At 36.4% G+C, this 19,491-nt stretch overlaps 1 protein-coding gene across 1 annotated transcript in view; it reads right to left on the bottom strand.

Annotated features, from left to right (window-relative positions):
* Positions 1-650: 650 nt before the first annotated feature.
* The window catches only part of LOC120632014 (senecionine N-oxygenase-like), a 29,309-nt gene continuing 10,468 nt past the window's right edge, over positions 651-19,491 (bottom strand). The window contains exons 2-8 of the mRNA XM_039901762.1: positions 8,800-8,999; positions 7,689-7,827; positions 6,099-6,270; positions 5,248-5,520; positions 4,714-4,874; positions 3,438-3,569; positions 651-1,894 (exon numbers count right to left, since the gene is read on the bottom strand). Of these exons, the coding sequence (XP_039757696.1) occupies positions 1,682-1,894; positions 3,438-3,569; positions 4,714-4,874; positions 5,248-5,520; positions 6,099-6,270; positions 7,689-7,827; positions 8,800-8,999 (1,290 nt within the window). The 3' untranslated portion in view covers positions 651-1,681. The remainder of the gene's footprint in view (positions 1,895-3,437; positions 3,570-4,713; positions 4,875-5,247; positions 5,521-6,098; positions 6,271-7,688; positions 7,828-8,799; positions 9,000-19,491) is intronic.

A 19,491-nucleotide genomic window follows, 5' to 3' on the forward strand; every position in this document is an offset into this window, starting at 1 on the left:
AAAACAAATAAAATAAAGTAATAATATTTTCCTACGGTAAAATAAAGATTTTAGTGGTAACAATTTTAGTTCCTTTAAGACCTGTATAAGAGCTTCACAACTTACAGCGCCAAAATGAGCAATCAATTGAAGTGACATAATATTAATTAAAGTGACACCCGCTCTCACGTTTGTTATCATGAAAATATTTACTAGTGGTCCAGATGTATGTGGAGTTTGAAAATCCTAAGCTATGTTTTGTGTTACAATAAAACTACATGCTATATAAAAGTATGCTTTAATTTCCTTATACTATACTTAATATTATTTTTACAACATCTTACAGTTTCTGTTATTAATATAAAACGTGAATACCTAAATATTCAAACAGTTTTGCTAGCTTTGATTTAAATATGTTGTACTATAAATATATTATAACAAAATGGTAACAGTTAAATCTTACCGTAGATTATAGTGTATATAATATTTAATAAGAATCGATATGATATAGGTAGGTACATGTTATTTTTTTTTTTTTGACAATACACACCTAGCTCCAAAGTAAGCGTAGCTTGTGTTATGGGTACTAAGATAGCTGTTGAATATTTTTATGAATATAATACATAAATACTTATAATATAAATATAAACATCCAGACACTGAAAAACATTCAAGCTCATCACACAAACATTTTCCAGTTGTGGGAATCGAACCCACGGCCTTGGACTCAGAAAGCAGGGTCGCTGTAAACTGCGCCAATCGGCCGTCACATAATTATACTCGTTACACGTTATAATTGCCGTGCAATGTATTTTATTGGCAGCTCTAAAATAATATAAGGTTGATAAATAGTTTTCAGATCGGGATTGCTCAACTGTCAATTGTCGATTGTATAAGTTTATCACATTGCAATTATCGCAACGGTTTTTATTGAACGTATTTATGGCATTCTCGCTTTAAATGCGTATTATCTCAGCCTATCAGATAGCGTTGAGATCTTATTCTGCGACATCGCTAGACTGATTTTATATCGCAACTACGCATGCAACTCGTCTCGTGACGTCACACTTGTCAAATTGGATAGTTAAGAGTTTGATACGATTTCACCACAGAGAAATAGAGCCAAGAGTTTATATTAAACGCTTTAAGTAAAAATATAACGCGGTGATAGAGTAGCTTGTAACATTAATTTTTAATCGGTTCCATAGTAGTTAAATTACACTACAATATAATTTAAAAAAATACTTCTAATAATGTAGCAACACTTTAACAAATTAATTTATGATATCTTAGACTATTTACGAATAAACGTAACGTTAGACTGTGAAAAGCGCAGCACAAATTTTTGAAATGTAAATTTGATTAAGTTAAGAAATTTTATGCATTATTTATTTTTTTAATTTTCTAGACGACGATAAAATGACTTCTAGATGTAATTGAAAAACTAAAGATAGAAGAACATTCCGAATTTTCAGCCATCTGTCCTTTTCTTAATTGCGTGCTCATATAAGTTCCTTTCCAACATTACCAAACCTCAGATTTTGATAACAATATACAGAAAGTCCTCGGAAATCGTCCTCGGTTTTTCGGAAAGATTCGTTTTATCATGGTATGTGGAAATCCCTATAAAAATATCTATATATATCCAGCTGTAAGAGTATCTCTTGAGACGATGACAGCTAACGTTTTGCTATCTTCAATATTAACTTGCCTCTATAGGACACTCTTCTCCTCTTTTTCCCCCACCGTTATACCACCGTTTATAACTGCGAGAATCAATGATTTCGTAATCATAATCTCTGTAGTTGAACAGATCTTCCAATCGGTTCTTAGCGTTAAAGTCTCTGATGTGAGTCAACACTGGCGGGTTTCTTGTGATACCAGCTTCTTTTGAAAGCTTTGCGAAATATTGATCCTGAAAGACAAAATTAAGGTTATATTAATATAGGATATGTTATGTGTTTTTCCAAATGTGGTGTTCCACAAGGAGCATTCTTAGGGCCTGTTTGTTTTTTAGTTTATACGAGTGACCTATAGATAAATTTCTACAAAAAAGATTTTGCGCTATTGACAGATGATCCCTTAAAATAGAATATATTGAAATTACAAATTGTACACACTTCATTTAATAATGTTAACTATAATAATTTGTTTATTTCACTCCTTAATACAAAGTGATACTATTGATTTCAATTCTGTTGTACACAAATCTGTAAATTAAACTAATCTTGTAGGTCTACATATTTCACTTTCATTTTACTGACATCTCACTTACATACTTCCGCAAAGTAACACCTGCTTCTAGCTAATACTTTGCACGTAACCGATATCAATTGCGTGACGTCAATGGTAAGAAAGATTTTTTTTATCATTTAAGAGAAAGGGCGCTTTGAAAATGTACATATGGATATTAGACTCATTATTAGTGGAACCTGTAGGATTATGAATTAAATAATAGAGGCCCTCGCCTGCAAATGAATGCGATGTTGCCTAAAGTAGAGCTCCCCTAGTGAATATTCACTCACTTGCTTTAAAGGTGAAGGAAAACTTCGTGGAAAAAACCTGCATAACTGAGAATTCTCCATAATGTTTTCGAAGGCGTGTGAAACCAATTCGCACTTTGTAAGCGTGGTGGACTATGGCCTAAGCCATTTTGATTCTGAGAGAGGACCTGTGCCCTATAGTGTGCAGGCCATGGATAGTTAATGATGATATTAAATCTTGATTTGAAGGGTTTTATTGAAGCATAACATTATAAGTAGTTACAAAAAACGGTAGCCCGAAATATTGAATAGAAGCTGGCGTTACATTGCGGAAATCTGTGATATATTATGAAAATTAAGCTTAATTTGCTATACTCCGTGAAAAGCAGGAGAATTGATTGAGGAGCGAAATGCGCGTAGAGGGTACATTGCCGAAGACCAATTTGGTGTGGAGTATAAGGATTGAAGAAATTATAAATTACACCATACATATTGTTCTGCTTTTCGCGGAGTATGGCCAATTAAGCTTTATTTTCATAATATACTAGCGTACCCAGCCCGCTTCGCCGGGCTAGATTTTGCTTTAATTTATTTAAACAATAAACTAATTTAAGTCTCATAATATATTAAATCATTTATTTCTCTCCGTATTCATTCTCTTTTATTCTCTTCTCGAGCGGGTGAAGATCATTATCTATACCCATGTACACCCGACAATAGAATATCATCATAGTAAATAAAAACTGTATTTTACAGTTTGAAAGTTCAAAAATAGGAGTGCTCCAATCGTCACCAAACTTTACAGGATTACTCGCCAGGTCAATCAGGAGATTCCCTGAAAGTTTCATTGAAATCGGTCCAGCCGTTTCGGAGCCTATGCGGAACATACCCACACACTTTCTCTTTTATATATATAGAAGATAGATGGAAGCCCGAAAGGCATTTCTGGTCTCTGCAGATTTGTACTGTACTCACCATCTCTGGTCCAACAGTGTTGATTTCCTTAGCAGTCTTATGCCTGTAGGCGTGGTCGAACCACGCGTCCAGCATCTCTTGTTCTGAGGGTAGCTCGAATTTACCCGCTATCAACGACGCAATGTATGCCGCCTGGAAACATTGTTAAACAGGTTAGCAGGTCATCAGCATCAACCTTATAAAATAGAAGCAGGCGTTACTTTGCAGAATTCCATGACATATTATGAAAATTAAGCTTAATTTGCTATACTCCGCGTAGAGTATAAGGATTGAAGAAATTATAATTTACACCATAAAGATTTGCATTTGCTTTTCGCGGAGTATAGCAAATTAAGCTTAATTTTCATAAAATTATAAGTTATAGAACGTACCTAATAATAGGCAGAAGCCTTCTCTGTCGTCGAAAAAGAACAAAACAACAGGATCAAAAACACTAATGGACTTAGGTAATAAATATATAAATATAAGTACTACGACAGTACACACATCGCCATCTAATCCCGAAAGTAAGCGTAGCTTGTGTTATGGGTACTAAGATAACTGATAAATAGTTTTATGAACAATATACATAAAAAAATATAATATACACATAAACACCCAGACACTGAAAAACATTCATGTTCATCACACAAACATTTTGCAGTTGTGGGAATCGAACCCACCTTGCCAGCCCTGCTTGTCCAGCCTTGGACTCGGAAAGCAGGGTTGCTGCCCACCAGTGGCGTGCCCTTCATAGATGCACAAAAGCACTGCATACCCTAAAATTGATAAATAACTCGTATAAAAGGAGGATTTTTGCCGTTTTATGCAATTTTCCTGCTGTATGCATACCCTGGTAAGATACCCAGTGCACGCCACTGCTGCCCACTGCGTCGTAATCGTATGAGCTCCGAGTGTTGCTTTCAACCCGACTTCGCGATGCAAAGGAGGGTAGTGTGCTATTATCAGTTTATATTATTATAATGATCCCATACACCGGTCAAAAAACTTGTAAGTGTATGACTGTATAAACTTACATCGAGCTAACAGGTTCTGGCGTCAATAGCAAAAGCAACTACTGAGTTTCTTGCCGGCTCTTCTCGGTAGAATCTGCTTTCCGAACCGGTGGTAGAGTCACACAAACATACATACTTGACGTTTCAAAAGTGCTTATAAAGTAGGCCTACTTGAAATAAATGAATTTGAATTTGAATTCAATCTATTTTTAAGAACGAAATTAAGAACCTGTTACCCAAATGTCGGCTTCATAATATGGACCTTAATGCTGAAAATTTACCTGAGCGTCCATAACTTTAGTTATGACGCGGTTGACAACGCCGATAAAGGTCATGGTGGGACGGCGCATATTCACGATGTGCTGGTACAACGGCATCACGTATTTTCCAGACCTCGTCAAACCGCTGCTTTCGTCCAGGAACGGGTGGTAATATTCATAACCTGTCGATGAATCACACATCATCAGTGGCCTATCAGACGGAGATTTAAATAATAAGGAATTCATTTTTCTTTTTATTGGTCAACTCAAGAGTAAAACAATTAACGACAACTAGATCACTCACCTCATCTCAAACCACACAGAGTTTATGTGACAAGGTATAGATTAATGATTTTTTCTTTTTTTTTTTTTATTGCAATCACAACCCTACCAGTAGCAAGAATGCAAGTTTATGATTACAACTTGTACATAGATGACATACCAGAACCCCACGCAACATTCTCACTGATAAAGTTATTTTTCTTTAAGGTTGCCCTTACATATTCAATGCTATTAGTGTTTTTAATTAAGTTACTGAGTTACAGAAACACCTACCAGTACAAAATATGACATCGTCAACTTCTTCAAAGCTGCCGTCTTTGAAGACAACTCCGTTCTCCACAAAGCCCTGAATATCGGGCTTCTTTACATAGCGTTCGGAGTAATTTGGCTTCGTGTATTTTAAATGATGGCTATGCACCAACTTTGCCGTTATGTTGTGAAGCTGCACTGTCAGGTCCAAACCAGAAGCACCAGCTCCAACAAGGAGAACTCTTCGGCCAGTGTAAGGTTCTGGAGCTTTATAATCGTGGCTGTGGCATATTGTTCCTAGAAAAAGGAAAACAAAATTTGAGGAAACGAACCCATGAATTTCATACGACTCCTTCTCTATTCTACATCGCATAAGTAATATTAGGCTTAATAAGACTGGAAAGAGGCATTAGGGGTATTATTAGTATCCACAAATCCCTTTGTTATGTTTTTTCGGATTACCTACTGCGGAGATTTCACTCAACCGATTTCAATTTAGTGATTCTGTGCAAGTAACAGGAAATATTAAGATTTACAAATAATTATTGCGGAAATCTATCCCGCCAAACAGAAGCGTCCTTGTTTCCTGCCACTTGTACAGCAAGTCGATTTACCACGAAATATTTACAATTCCAAGCTCTAGTTACTATTGATACAGCTTGGGGAGAGAATATTTATCCTCTAGGTTCACTCCATCTAGACTCTTCTTAAACCAAACATTGTCAAGTGACACATCCTCTAGGTCTCTAAACATCTTGGTTCTTGCGAAGCATCGTCAGAGTCTGCATCGTAATATTATAGTTGATAACCCATGGACGCTAAAAAAACTTTACATCAGACTGCATTTGTATGAGGTGTGTAATTAAATAACTTACCTTGAAAGGACTCAAGTCCCGGAAACATCGGTACTACAGGAAGCACATACTGGCCGTTCGCGATTACGACATAATCACAAGGGATGGTGTAGTTGTTGTGGTCTTCCGTCCTAAAGTACGTCAGGTCCCAGTGGTCGCCCGCCCACGTCACTGACGTCACCAGACTGCGGACCTGCATATAAAGTATTTACTCCATTTAAATATTAATAACACTGGCTAACGGTGTAGAGAGGTTGAAAAAATTACAGGTTTGTTTCTCACGGCCGTTCTTTAATCCACTCCTGTGTCCTCTACAGCTTCCCAAAGTAAACGCGACATATTTATAACTCTTAATAAGAAGCTATTGAAATTCAACTATTTTATCTGTTTGAATGCATGTGTAAAATGAACCAAGCCTAATGTGTCATGCATCCCATAAAAATACAAGTCTTTATTTAATCTTTTGTATTGTTAAAAATATGGTATTTCAAATAATTTTCAATAAAGAAATATTATGCATGTCTCTATCATCCATTCGCAGAAAAGCTGACGATTGTGGAATATCCTTCGTATTAACTTCACTTGGCACCTACAAAAAATCATCTTTTGATTTCACGTCTATTTATATATGTGATGTGCAAATTTTTATTACTGTCGCTTTTAACACAATGGCCTAATCTACATCGCATCCTTAGGTGTTCAACTCACGTCTCAAGCTCATCTACCTCTTCCGTTTTGAATATAGATGTAGCGATAGTGATATATTTATACTGAGTTTATAATAATCTTTTATTAGCATTAATAAATTAACGCGATGACGAGGTTCTAGAGTTTTCGTTGTGGAGGTTTTATTTACTTACAAGCGCATTCATACAATTAAATATCACTTGCTTTAACGATGAAGGGAAACTATCGTGGTAAGTCTACCAACCTGCATTTGGCCAGCTTGGTGTACTATGTATATGTACGTCATCTTTATTAATCCATTACCGGTCCACAATAAGGCACGCGTCTCCTCACAGAAGGCATGTTACATTTCAAGGAACGTGGATTCCCTTACTTATATATAGAATTACGATACACGGACATACTTAGCCTCTTATAAATGGTCTCCTATGAATGTTGTTTCAATCAGACAGATGCTAAGGTTAGACAGAACCATAGGTTTTATATAACTTATGCGTAATATACTTCCAGTCATCCACTGCCCATTTGGTACCAATCTGCGCTAACATCTATTACTTAGCAGCCATTATAGTTGGTAACTTACTTCCTAAGATATATTCGGGAGAACTGGCCAGAATATTTCTTAGGATGTAGGAAGCCCAGCAACGATTCGATTATCGAACCGCAGTTCTCATATGGAACCGCGAGGCTATTTATAAACGCTTGATATACTACGATGCGCTTCGCTTTCTCGTTTCTAAATCGCGCCGCAAATATCTTGAGCGCCCTTCCGGATTCTGTCTTTCTCAGTATGGTTTCAAGAATGAATAGGCATTTTCTATTAAAGACAAAACATTACAGACGTTGGTCAGAATATTGAAAAAAACAAAGTTTATGAAAAATTGGTATTTTATTACATGAGCAAATGAAGACATACCTACTTACTTGTATATTGGTCATCAAATCGAAGTGCTTGACGAATGACTTGAGGTACTTGTAGAAGCACGGCCCATCGGGGTAGGTCGGAGTGGTGGAAGGAAATGGAAACTCGTCAAATTCCATTGTCTGTCTTGGAGTGTTCACCCTGTAATTAAATAATTAATTATGATAAAACGGTAGAATGGCTGGGATCCTATGATGGGGATGGTTTAACAAGTCAGTTGTGAAAAAAGGGGTCCGTCAGGGGAGTTCATCACGGCCTTTTAAATTCCACATTTATATTACTTACCTAATGTATTTTTCAGCAATGATAATGATAAAGCAAACTGTATTTAACATAAATTATATAAAATTGGTATGATTGTATATTTTCATTCTTATGATTTCATAAATTTTATTTATTTTAAGTTACTTTTCTAAATATAACCACGGAATCCAGATTAAATCTGTCTCTTTCGGTGTGTGAACTTCTTAAATTAGCGTAATTAAATCAAACATAAAGTACATATATTAAAATTACTTTGACGTTATAAATTAATATTCAAAAAACATTACCAATCAATCGTTAGCGGAAGTAAACAATATTATATTATTTAAATAAACTTAAGATATTTGCAATGCACTTCCTGGTAACGATCTACAAGTAGGGTCAGGTTCTAAGTATATTGGATTTATATTTACAAGGTTAATAAATCAACTTTATATGTTTTTTTACAGTAGGTACCTACCTCCTAGATATAAATCTTGCTTGTAAATTAAAATAATTAGAGCAAAGTCTGAACTATTTTTTTCGTTTAATTAGCTTTCTTCCGTCTTTCGTAATGCATGGGATATTCTCTCTTACTCTCTTCAATCGACCTGATACGGATTCCATCCTTGACAAGGGCAATTTGAGAACATTAATTTCTGAATTGTCTGTGATCTGGTCGAGTGGCAGGCTTTGGCTGTGGCTAGTTACCACAATACCGACAAGCTACTCGACTTCTAAGCGATCTAGCGTAAAAACCTACTACCCCTAACAGGTTAACCCGTTACGATTTTAGAATTTGACCACTGCACAAGGTGAGATTATTTCAATCTCACTTTTTGTAGTATAATAAAAGCTAAAAAAACATACCTCAAGTATTTATACTGGCTGGTAAAAACAGGTACGCCATCTTCGTCTACGCCCACGTGGGGGTCGAACCGCCAGGCACCGCCGACTTCCCGCGCCGCCTCAAAAGCGGTGAAGTTGACCCCGTGCTGCTTGAGGTACCGCGAAACCGCTAGCCCTGAGTACCCTGCGCCGATCACGCAAGTGTACGAGGATTTCTCCGGCTGAAGAAAAATAAAGAGGCTAGGTTACATTACAACCACAGTCCGTAAAAGAGGAAGCAAACATAAACTAAACCAAACATAAACGAAAAGCTGCAATCTTTATGAATTTTAAATAGGTATTAATGGAAAAACAAAGCCATACAGAGCAAAAAAGAGATGGATATATTGTGTGAAAAAGGAAATATCTGGAAAAGGAGTGGATAGATGACTGCTAATTTCTGTGAGTGGAAGGAGAATACATATTTGCTGATCCTACATAGCGAGAGCCAGGATATGAGTCGCGTCCTTTTAGAATACTTAGTTTTTTTTAAGAATAAAATATATGGGTAAGTAGGTACCTAAATAATAAAGTTGTAAAAATATTTATATGCGTCCGTTTCTTTGGTAAGTACATTGAGATGAAAGTGAACGGTGAAATTAATTATTAAATTCCTAAATTAAAGTATCGCCAAAAAACATTTATGCGTTTATTTATGGACAAAATAGATGGCCCACGTAAAAAAACAATCGCCTTTATATAACAGAGCAACACTTTTCAGGATATACCAGGAATATTTCCTGCAACAGCCCTGTGTCCAACAAACTGAGGTACAGGTGTTAAGTGCGTGTAATTACACCGGCCACCACGCCCTTCCGACCGCAACACATCATTGCAACTTACTCTTATTATAAACTTTGTATATCTAAGTTCCCAAAGGAGCGGGAAGTTCTTAGCAACATATGACATTAATATCAGACTGAGCATTTTTTATTTTTTTTAAATATACTACGACAATACACACATCGCCATCTAGCCCCAAAGTAAGCGTAGCTTGTGTTATGGGTACTAAGATGACTGATGAATAATTATATGAATAATATACGTAAATACTTCTAATATATAGATAGACACCCAGACACTAGAAAACATTCTTTTTCATCACACAAACATAGTCCAGTTGTGGGAATCGAACCCACGGCCTTGGCTCAGAAAGGGTCGCTGCCCACTGCGCCAATCGGTCGTCAAAAGCATGACCGAGATTAGCAAATTAAATAATATATTTTTTTAATTAATTGCTTTTGTTGCATAACTTAATCTTAACATTTATTATGATTTAATTATTGGAACAAATTATAAATAGTCGGTCATATTGTAATGGTAGTACACTGGGACTGATATATTAATATTTTAACATGTAAATTAACTTTATTTTATGTATATGCAGAATGTAGATAAAATGTTATTACTGTTAACTCTTACATGGCACTTTTACAACTAATCGACACCGACCCGAGGCGGTGATAGAAAGTGGCGTGCACTGTGTTTTTGACCAGGGTATGCATAAAGCAGGAGCTTGGCATAAAATGGTGAAATTCCCCTCCAATACGAGTTATATTAAAAAAATATGGGTATGCAGTATTTTTGTGCATGTATGAAGTGCAAGCCACTGGTGATAGCCCAGTTGGTAGGACTTCGACTTAACCTTTAACTTTTCTAAGTTATCTGCGTTAACATCACTTACTTCAACGGCGAAGGAAAACATTGTGAGGAAACCTGCATAATGTTGAATGTGGATGTACAAAGGTGAATGGACTCTATTAATCCGCACTGGGCCAGCGTGGTGGACTACGGTCTTAACCCTTTCTCATAGTGAGAAGAGACCCGTGCCCTGTATATTATGGTTGATATGATGACGATGATAATATATCTAGCCAATTCATTATAATCACCATTTCTTATTTACACGTTACCGATCCACTAAAGTGCTCTCTTATGGATCGGTGTCTCCTTCAAATAAAAAGAGTTTGAACCGTATAACCGTATAAGATGTCTCTTGGAGATGTCTCTTAAAATGTTCAAAGTTTGTATTAAACGTAAGCTTATAGAAAAGTCCTATTATAGTATAAAGGACTACGTAAACGATAAAAAAGCTTGGGTGTAAATTATTGCTCTAACCAGGTTGCTCTTCTAATAATTTAAAATGACATTGTGAGATGGTGATAACAAAAAAAAAAACACCCGGCTAAGTTTGTTGAGGGCTTCTTCTTAGACCGGGACGCGTTTGGAACCCTCGTAGCTTTAGTTTTAAGTTTACGAATGTGGTTATCGCCATCATCTCACTACCGTGTAATTCTTATGTACGCATCAAAAGTGCCACCTATGGGCCTACTTGAATAAAGATATTTTTGACTTTGACTTTGACTTTAACCGTATTATTCCACGTAAGGCAAGACTTCACACGCCTTTGAGAACATTATGCAGAACTGTTTGAGAGTTCTGCATAATGCAGGTTTGCTCACAATACTATTCTTTACGCTTAAAGCCAGTGCTATAAAACAAGATAAGATGTGCTTTCAGGGGTTCAAACTCGGTTTCCCCCTAAAGTAAAGGTGAAGACCTCACCAACAGGCTATCACCGTTTTACCTACTTAGTTCCAATTGACGGCCGAGTGGCGCAGTGGACAGCGACCCTGCTTTCAGAGTCCAAGGTCGTGGGTTCGATTCCCACAACTGGAAAATGTTTGTGTGATGAACATGAATGTTTTTCAGTGTCTGGGTGTATATATGTATATTATAATTATTTATGAGTATTATATTCATAAAAAATATTCATCAGCTATCTTAGTACCCATAACACAAGCTACGCTTAGTGCTTACTTTGGGGCTAGATGGCGATGTGTGTATTGCCGTAGTGTATTTATTTATTTTGTTTATTTAATTATATTTCACAAGTTAAATAAATTTGATATACGGACAGACTGGCAAACAGACAAATTCACAGATGAAATTATAAGGACTTATTTTAACATTTAAATAAAGTAAACTCGAAAAAAAAACCGCGGCATAATTTTTTTATTTAAATAAACACATATCTACTACGTAGTTACTTCATAATATTGTAATGTAATTTGATAGTCACCTATATTTTTGTACCATAATGAGGATAACGGGCGTAAAATTCTCATTAAAACACAGCAAAAAACAACACTAAGTACGTATACTCAGAACCCATTAACCTTCAACGCAAAATCACGGTTTTCCCAAACACTAAAACTCCGAACTAATACTTGGAATATTTTGAAGTTTAAGTAAAAACTTTTTAACTCCTTATTGCTATAGTACTAATAAGTACTTTATTAACACCGGTATAAGTAGGTACATATGTAATTTTATATTACTCAGTAATAATAAACAATATTATTATGTATCAGAACCTTAGAAGGCAATTACGAGTATACTGCAATTTATTTTGCTATTATATCTATTCTTATAATAAAACTGTAACTGGAAGATATCTATAGATTTAATATACAGTCAAACCTGGGTTAGTGAGAACTGGATAAGTGAGAAAACTCTATAAGTGAGAGAAATAGCCAGGATCCGTCATTTTAAGCTCCCAAAACCTCTATTAGCGAGAAACAGAAACCTTTGTAAGAGAGAGTCGTTTTTCCCTCATGGACCTCGTAAGTGAGACTGCTACTTATCTATACCTCTATAAGCGACAGTCGAGCAAGCAATATTCGACAAAATTTATGAGTTAGAGAAAAACATTCAAAATACAAAAACAGAAACCCAAACGAATGTGACGGATTTTTTTAAATGTAAATAAGTTCTAAATAAAATAAAATTACATAGTGCATGAATATGTCTTGTTATTGCTGCGTACCTCTATAAGAGAGAAACGCTACCCACTTTGACTGTATTTTGAAAATTTTGACCGGGGTATGCTTTTTCATCTGATACTGAGTCCAAAACAGATTTCTATTTATTTTTTGTCCGTCCCTCTGTCTGTCTGTCTGTCTGTCTGTCTGTCTGTCTGTCTGTCTGTCTGTCTGTCTGTCTGTCTGTCTGTCTGTCTGTCCGTCCGTCCGTCCGTCCGTCCGTCCGTCCGTCCGTCCGTCCGTCCGTCCGTCCGTCCGTCCGTCCGTCTGTCTGTCTGTCTGTCTGTCTGTCTGTTTGTCTGTCTGTCCAGGCATCAAATGAAAACTACTAAACGGATTTAAATACAATTTGGTATAGTGGTAGCTGATCCTGGTCAACATATAGGATACTTTTTATACCGCTAAACAGTTAGTTTCCTCCGGGAAACGGGATGATAATTTTTATCAATTTTACTTCATAGCTCCGTTAATTTTGAATCGATTGTAGTAATTCTTTTTTTATTTGAAAGTGTATACTATAAAGCATGTATTGTCAGTTTTTAATGAGGATCTGATAAATATTATCGGAGATAAAGGACATAACTCTTCACAAATAACAGTATGTTGCAAGGCATATGGAAAAACGATGAATGCATGCATACCGTCCTACGCATAATATAAATGGGAAAGTTTGTGAGGATGGATGTATGTATGTATGTATGTATCAACTAATATAATGACAACTGACATGACATTATAATGACATGCCACGATGATTATTATGTTAGCATCAGATCTATTCTAGCCTCTCGATTGACTCGTACGCGGACGAAGTCGCGAGGGTCATCCCGAGGTGCAATAACAAAAGGTACATCTCAAAGAATCTGCAATTATATCTTATTTATGTTCAAATATTTTGGCTAAGGTCCACCTTTTTTTCCATTTAATGGTTTCGCATAGAACCGTAAGTTTGGTTGACAAAGACGTGCCGTGCCGACCAGCGATTTAGCGTTTCGGCCCGATACCACGTGAAAACCAATTAGGGTTTTAATAATGAAATAATAATTAATAACTTCCATACCCCTTAACAGGTAAGTCCGCTGCCATCTTAGGCTGCATCACTTACCACCACACAAATAAAAAAAGGCAGGTGAGATTGCAGACAAGGGCTAACTTGTAGTGGAATTCATAAAGCTGCTTTCATCAAATTCTAAATTCATTTATTTCAAGCAGGCCTTTATATCTGCGCTTTTGAAACGTCAAGTATGTCTGTTTCTAGTGACTCCACCACCGATTCGGAAGGCAGATTCTACCGAGAAGAAGCCGGCAAGAAGCTCAGCAGCATAAATACAAAGAATCATTTTATTAAACCAAAAACGATCTAAAGTATCAGATTTCCGAGATATAAAATTTGAGAGCTATCAAAGTTGTAGGTACTTATTGCGCTACAGACTACAGTGAATATAATATGAAAACTACGACCTTTTTTAAGGTATTGTTTTTCGTTCAACAAAGTCGTTCAAAGATTTACCGTAGAAACCTACTCTTATATTATTAACTGTGGCCAACATAAGGGGTTTTCGAACAGCGAGTAATAAAGTGATGTAAGATTAAGCTGATTTAATAATCACGGGTCTAGATTATATACAAATACCTTTATCAAGCTGTATTACAATTTATATTCTAGTAAATTGAATTCAAGGACTTCAACATTGCTTAAGAAGTGTATAGTAATAATAACTCAGCAAGGAATACTGTTTGTTCTCTGTTGACACGTGTAAAGAAACTGGCGTGCGCTCTGACTCAGTCGTGCAAGCTGTTTTGACACAGAGTTTTCATCCGATGTCGACGTTTTGAAGTTCTAGAAAGCTTTCCTGACTATTCCCGCGATGGTGTTATCATGTCTGTATGTGTTTGCGTGTATGCTTAGGTATAAAATTGACGGATAATTAAAGAAAGGACCTGAAGATAGAACCACCCTACTAATTTTCTATAATTGAATAATTTAATTTTTTTTATATCTTTACGCTAAGAATCTAAATTTCTAAATTTAAGTTTAAAAATCCGAAAAATATTGCTTTATGAAACTTCTATCAGACTTTTGAGCTCTAAGAACCAAACAAGCATGGAATTAGCGGGAAGTTGCCGGGATGGCCTTTAGATAAACCGTTTTCCTATTTTTTTAAAAGCTGTCCATAAAATGGTGAGTATATGCTTATAACGTGCTAAGTCCACGAAAATCTGTACTTTGGCTAAGTTAAGCATTGGGTCAGTATTTGTTTATTTATTTATTGTTATTAGGTACACAAAACAGGTAATAACTAAAGGTAGATAAAATATCAAGTTATGTTCGAAACTAAAACCCAAAGTATGTGTACAACTTGGAATTAAATTGATCAAAAAGTAAAAGTAAAATTGATGTTTAAACAAAAAATGAAACACAAAAACATGAACACTTTGAAAATAAAATCCCTAGAGTTATTAGGTTGACTTCCAACGAAAGCAGATGCTAACGTAGCTACTGTCTATTTAAGGGATTGTAATGCTTGGAACAGACGCTAAGCACTTACGCCATACAAATGCAATTTGCCTTAAGCCATAGCTTAGCAATGACTATTCTTCCCGCATGGGGGTACAAAAAGAATATGAAGAAGAACGAGGTTTCCAACCTTGTTCCTCTTCATATTTTATGTACATAAATGTAACACAATCGACACAAGTAAACCTTTTTTTTTTACAGAGAAAATGCCTGACGCATAGCACTCCGTTGGGGGAAACGGAGTAGTTATCTCTCACACAAGTAAACGTTACAAAATATTCCTATCTACTTTTAGTGCGTGTACCTATGTTGTGGCAGAACGTGACTAGAGACCTAAATTATTTAAAACGAGGACACCGTGTTGGTGGTAACCGCCTAGGCTTGAATGAGTTTAGTGGCCATTTTTACGAGTACTTTGTGATTTTTCCAGAAATGGCATTTACGATTAATAATTTATTTCTGGTCTGGTTGGAGGCTTTGGCCGAGGCTAGTGACCATCCGCGATCTATTAAGAATCGTAAATGTCAAAAAAATTATTACCTAATCAAAGGCCTTATTTTCTTATTTTTCATAAGGCCCTGTGCTGGCTTAATTCAGCATTCTATTGGCTCCATTACAGCGGCAAGTGTGTATCGGCAATTGATCGCTGCGGATTTGTAAGCAATTGATCGCATTTTATTGGACCCTATATAGGGCTTTGAGTGATAAGGACTAGTTGTTAGGACTCCGGCTTAACTTTCGGGGGGCCGAGTTTGAATCCCATTACACACCTCCACATAATCGGCGTGCACTTCATACATGCAAAATGCACCGTCTACCCTAAAACTTTCATATTATTACTCGTATAGAAGGAGAATTTTTCCATTTTACGCCATCTTTCTCATTTATGCCTACCCTGGTCAAAAGCCCGGTGCACGCCACTGCTCTACATTTCTAGGTTAATTGCTTTAATAACTGTGTCACTTGCTTTAACGGTGAAGCAAAACATCGTAAATGAACCTGCATGCCTGAGAGTTCTCCGTAATGTTCTCAAAGGCGTTTGAAGTTTACTTCCGCTCTGGGTCAGCGTGGTGGACGGCATTAGGTAAAAATGAATCAATCAATAGGCTATAACAGTCATTGCTGGACTAAACGTTACTTATACATTTACGATTCAAAATCGATCGGATTATAGGAACAGCTTGAAAAAAGATATTAGGAGATTCGTTTTGTATGTATTCGTTATGTTTTAATGTTGTAAGATAATGTACAGACTGAGAAGAAAAGAATAGATGCTCTTGAGATGTGGTGCTGGAGGATAATGTTGGGAGTGACCTGAACATTTTCGGTACTAGTAAATCAATTCTCGACGAACTCAGTACAGAAACATCGCCTATCTTCTGCAGTTCAAGCGCGAATTCTCAGTTTCTTCGGTCACGTGTCCAAGAGTGTCAGTGTGTGAGAGTGAGAGCGTCTTGTGGGTCAAGGGAAGGTACAAGGTACCAGAGCACGTGGTAGATCACTGATGAGATGGACGGACCAAGTGAAGGCCTCAATCGAGGCTCCTCTACATTGAGAAGAGATTGTAAAGCGAGCCACAACACCCAGATGACGACCACGACCAGTCTGTCAAGACTGTAACGACTAAGAAGAAGAAGATAATATAGGCCTTACTTCACTTACAGAATAACAACTTCGTATTACAATAGATTTGTGGGTTGTAAGGTAAAAAACCTATCTCACTATTGTTGATTGTGCTTAAAAAACCATCTATGGTTTTATTGGCTCAATCGCGAGGCCCTATGTAGGCAATGTATTCTTTGCTTCTCTTGTGATATGGGTAATCTGTAACTGAGCCTATATAATATTATATTGTGACAGCCGAGTGGCGCAGTGGGCAGAGACCCTGCTTTCTGAGTCCAAGGACGTTGGTTCGATTCCCACAACTGCAAAATGTTTGTGTGAGGAACATAAGCTTTTTTCGGTGTCTGGGTGTTTATCTGTATATTATAAGTATTTATGTGTATTATTGAAAGGATATTTATCAGTTGTCTTGGTGCCCATAACACAAGCTACGCTTACTTTGGGGCTAGATGGCATGTGTGTATTGTCGTAGTTTATTTATTTATTTATTTATATAGCATGTTAGTGGTAAGGCAGTTATTATTAAACTTCATTATATTATAAATTGTTATTTATCTTATTTCTGAATGATAAACTTTGTTGTTAAAAGAGCAAACGCTAAGTTTCTCGATGGCTTTTTCTCGAGAGTGCATTTTTCACACCGGTAGCTTAGTCACTACAAACAGAGAGACTCAACCTTTCAAAAATAAAGCCCAAGTAGTCTTATATAAATGTATTTTTGAATTTAAACCCTTAATCACTTTCTATACAGTATCTTACCGAAAGTTACATTTCTAGCAACGGACGTTTTTCGGTAAGGTGGCACTGCAAAGGCCGATGCCCCTACCAGACTAGTCCAAGAAAAATTCTGATATTATCAGTTTCCCAAATTGCCGTTCAGCGAATCGAACCATAGACTTCCCACTTACAGCGCTCACCAGTGAGCCATAAAAGTTAGCATGTTAAGCAATTCAAGTAGACCTACTATTTCCATGGGCATGTTGGAAACGTCAAGTCTAATAGAAGGCGGATTCTATCGAATCAGTGAAATCAACAGTTGTAAAACATTCATTTCATCTTGTGAGAGATAACATAAATATAGTTATACATATAGTATTAAAACAGCTCTCGCTTCGTGTACACTATAAGATCTTTAAAACTACGCAACGGATTTTGATGCAGTTCTCAACAGCCGGTAGTGATTCAATAGGAAGGATTCTCCTCTTAAACCTTACGAAGGCATTTACTTTAAAAGTTGACCATATTAGTTGTAATATAACTAAGTTGATGTACACAAAAACATGGTAAGCGACGATAATAACTAAGTGATTTTTAAATACATTTCATTTAACGGACATTGACGTCTTGCTCTGGAAAAATAAACCATAGATAGTTGTTTTACAGTAAACAGGGATACCTAATATAATATGGATTTATACTATATATATATTGCTTACTAGTGGTTCCCTGTGAGTTTGACCGCGTACTGTAACTTCTGTTATGTACATGTTTCCCTTACAAACTTTTACGCACTACTTACTCTAAAAAAAAAATATACCGGACCCACCGCATCGCAACACATTTCCGCGTTATTCCGGCCTTGGCTTGCGTGCTATTTAGTCGCAGTGTGATCTTATATGAATAACCTTCCTCAAGAATTGGACACTAATCTTATTTAGGTAAAAAAAAGTGTTTCTAGAAACTATTATCCCAGGACAAAAGGTATATATACCATGGCCGTCTGCAGGCCGCAAGCTATTTTTTTTTAGGATAAGCAACTAACAATTTTATTTATTTAGGTACTTTGAGAACATTATGTAGAATTCTCAGGAATGCAGGTTTCCTCACGATGTTTTCCTTCACCGTTGAAGTACGTATCACTACATACATAAATATATACATTTATGTATATATTTTATATTTATGTTTATGTATGTCTATTTATTTTCGAATATATGTATATAAAATTGCACTATCCCGCTCTCTTGCAGCTTTCCTTCTGCCAGGGGTTGCCTGTAAGAGATTTCTCTCAGCGATAAGGCCACCTTTGCATGCCTACAATTCTTGTTCTTTTGTTTGTTCTTTACTTTATGTATATTTTGAGGTTTGTGTGCAATAAAGTCTTTCTTCTTCTTCTACTTACTAAGAAAAGTTAGCGGTGCGTGCTGGGATATGAACTGGGCCCACAGAAAGTGAAGCCGATGTCCTAACCACTGAGCTCTTTATTGAATGACAGCACAACTGTGTCATGGACAATATTAAATAGCAACTGACATTGTTTGTAATCACGCGTAGGCAGACACGTCCCCCTATATCCCCTCGTCCCCCCCATAATCGTACCCCTATTAGAGAATTTTTCATTGTAAAGCTAATTTTGGTTATTCGCGAGTCACGCCAACATGCAAACCTTGATGAAACGAGTTTCAACAAATTCCCTTTTCATTTTAATATTGGCAAAAGTATTTAGCATTCTAATTAACTTCCAATTTATTGCGACAAGCAAAAAAAATATGTCAATTCATTAGCTGGACGCAGTTGAAGGCTGTTAGTATCAGGAGATTAAGTATAATAACGCCGATCAGATTTCAAATACACGTTAATTAATTTTGTATGGTGTCAATCATCAACATATTATTTTTCATTTTTTAATCCTTTAACGGGCCACTACAGGGCGCGGCACAATGAGAACGGGTGGTGGCACGCTGGCCTGGCTGGAAAATTTTTGTGTGA

Source organism: Pararge aegeria, chromosome 19 (genome assembly GCF_905163445.1).
Source record: "Pararge aegeria chromosome 19, ilParAegt1.1, whole genome shotgun sequence".
Classification (NCBI taxonomy): Eukaryota; Metazoa; Arthropoda; class Insecta; order Lepidoptera; family Nymphalidae; genus Pararge; species Pararge aegeria.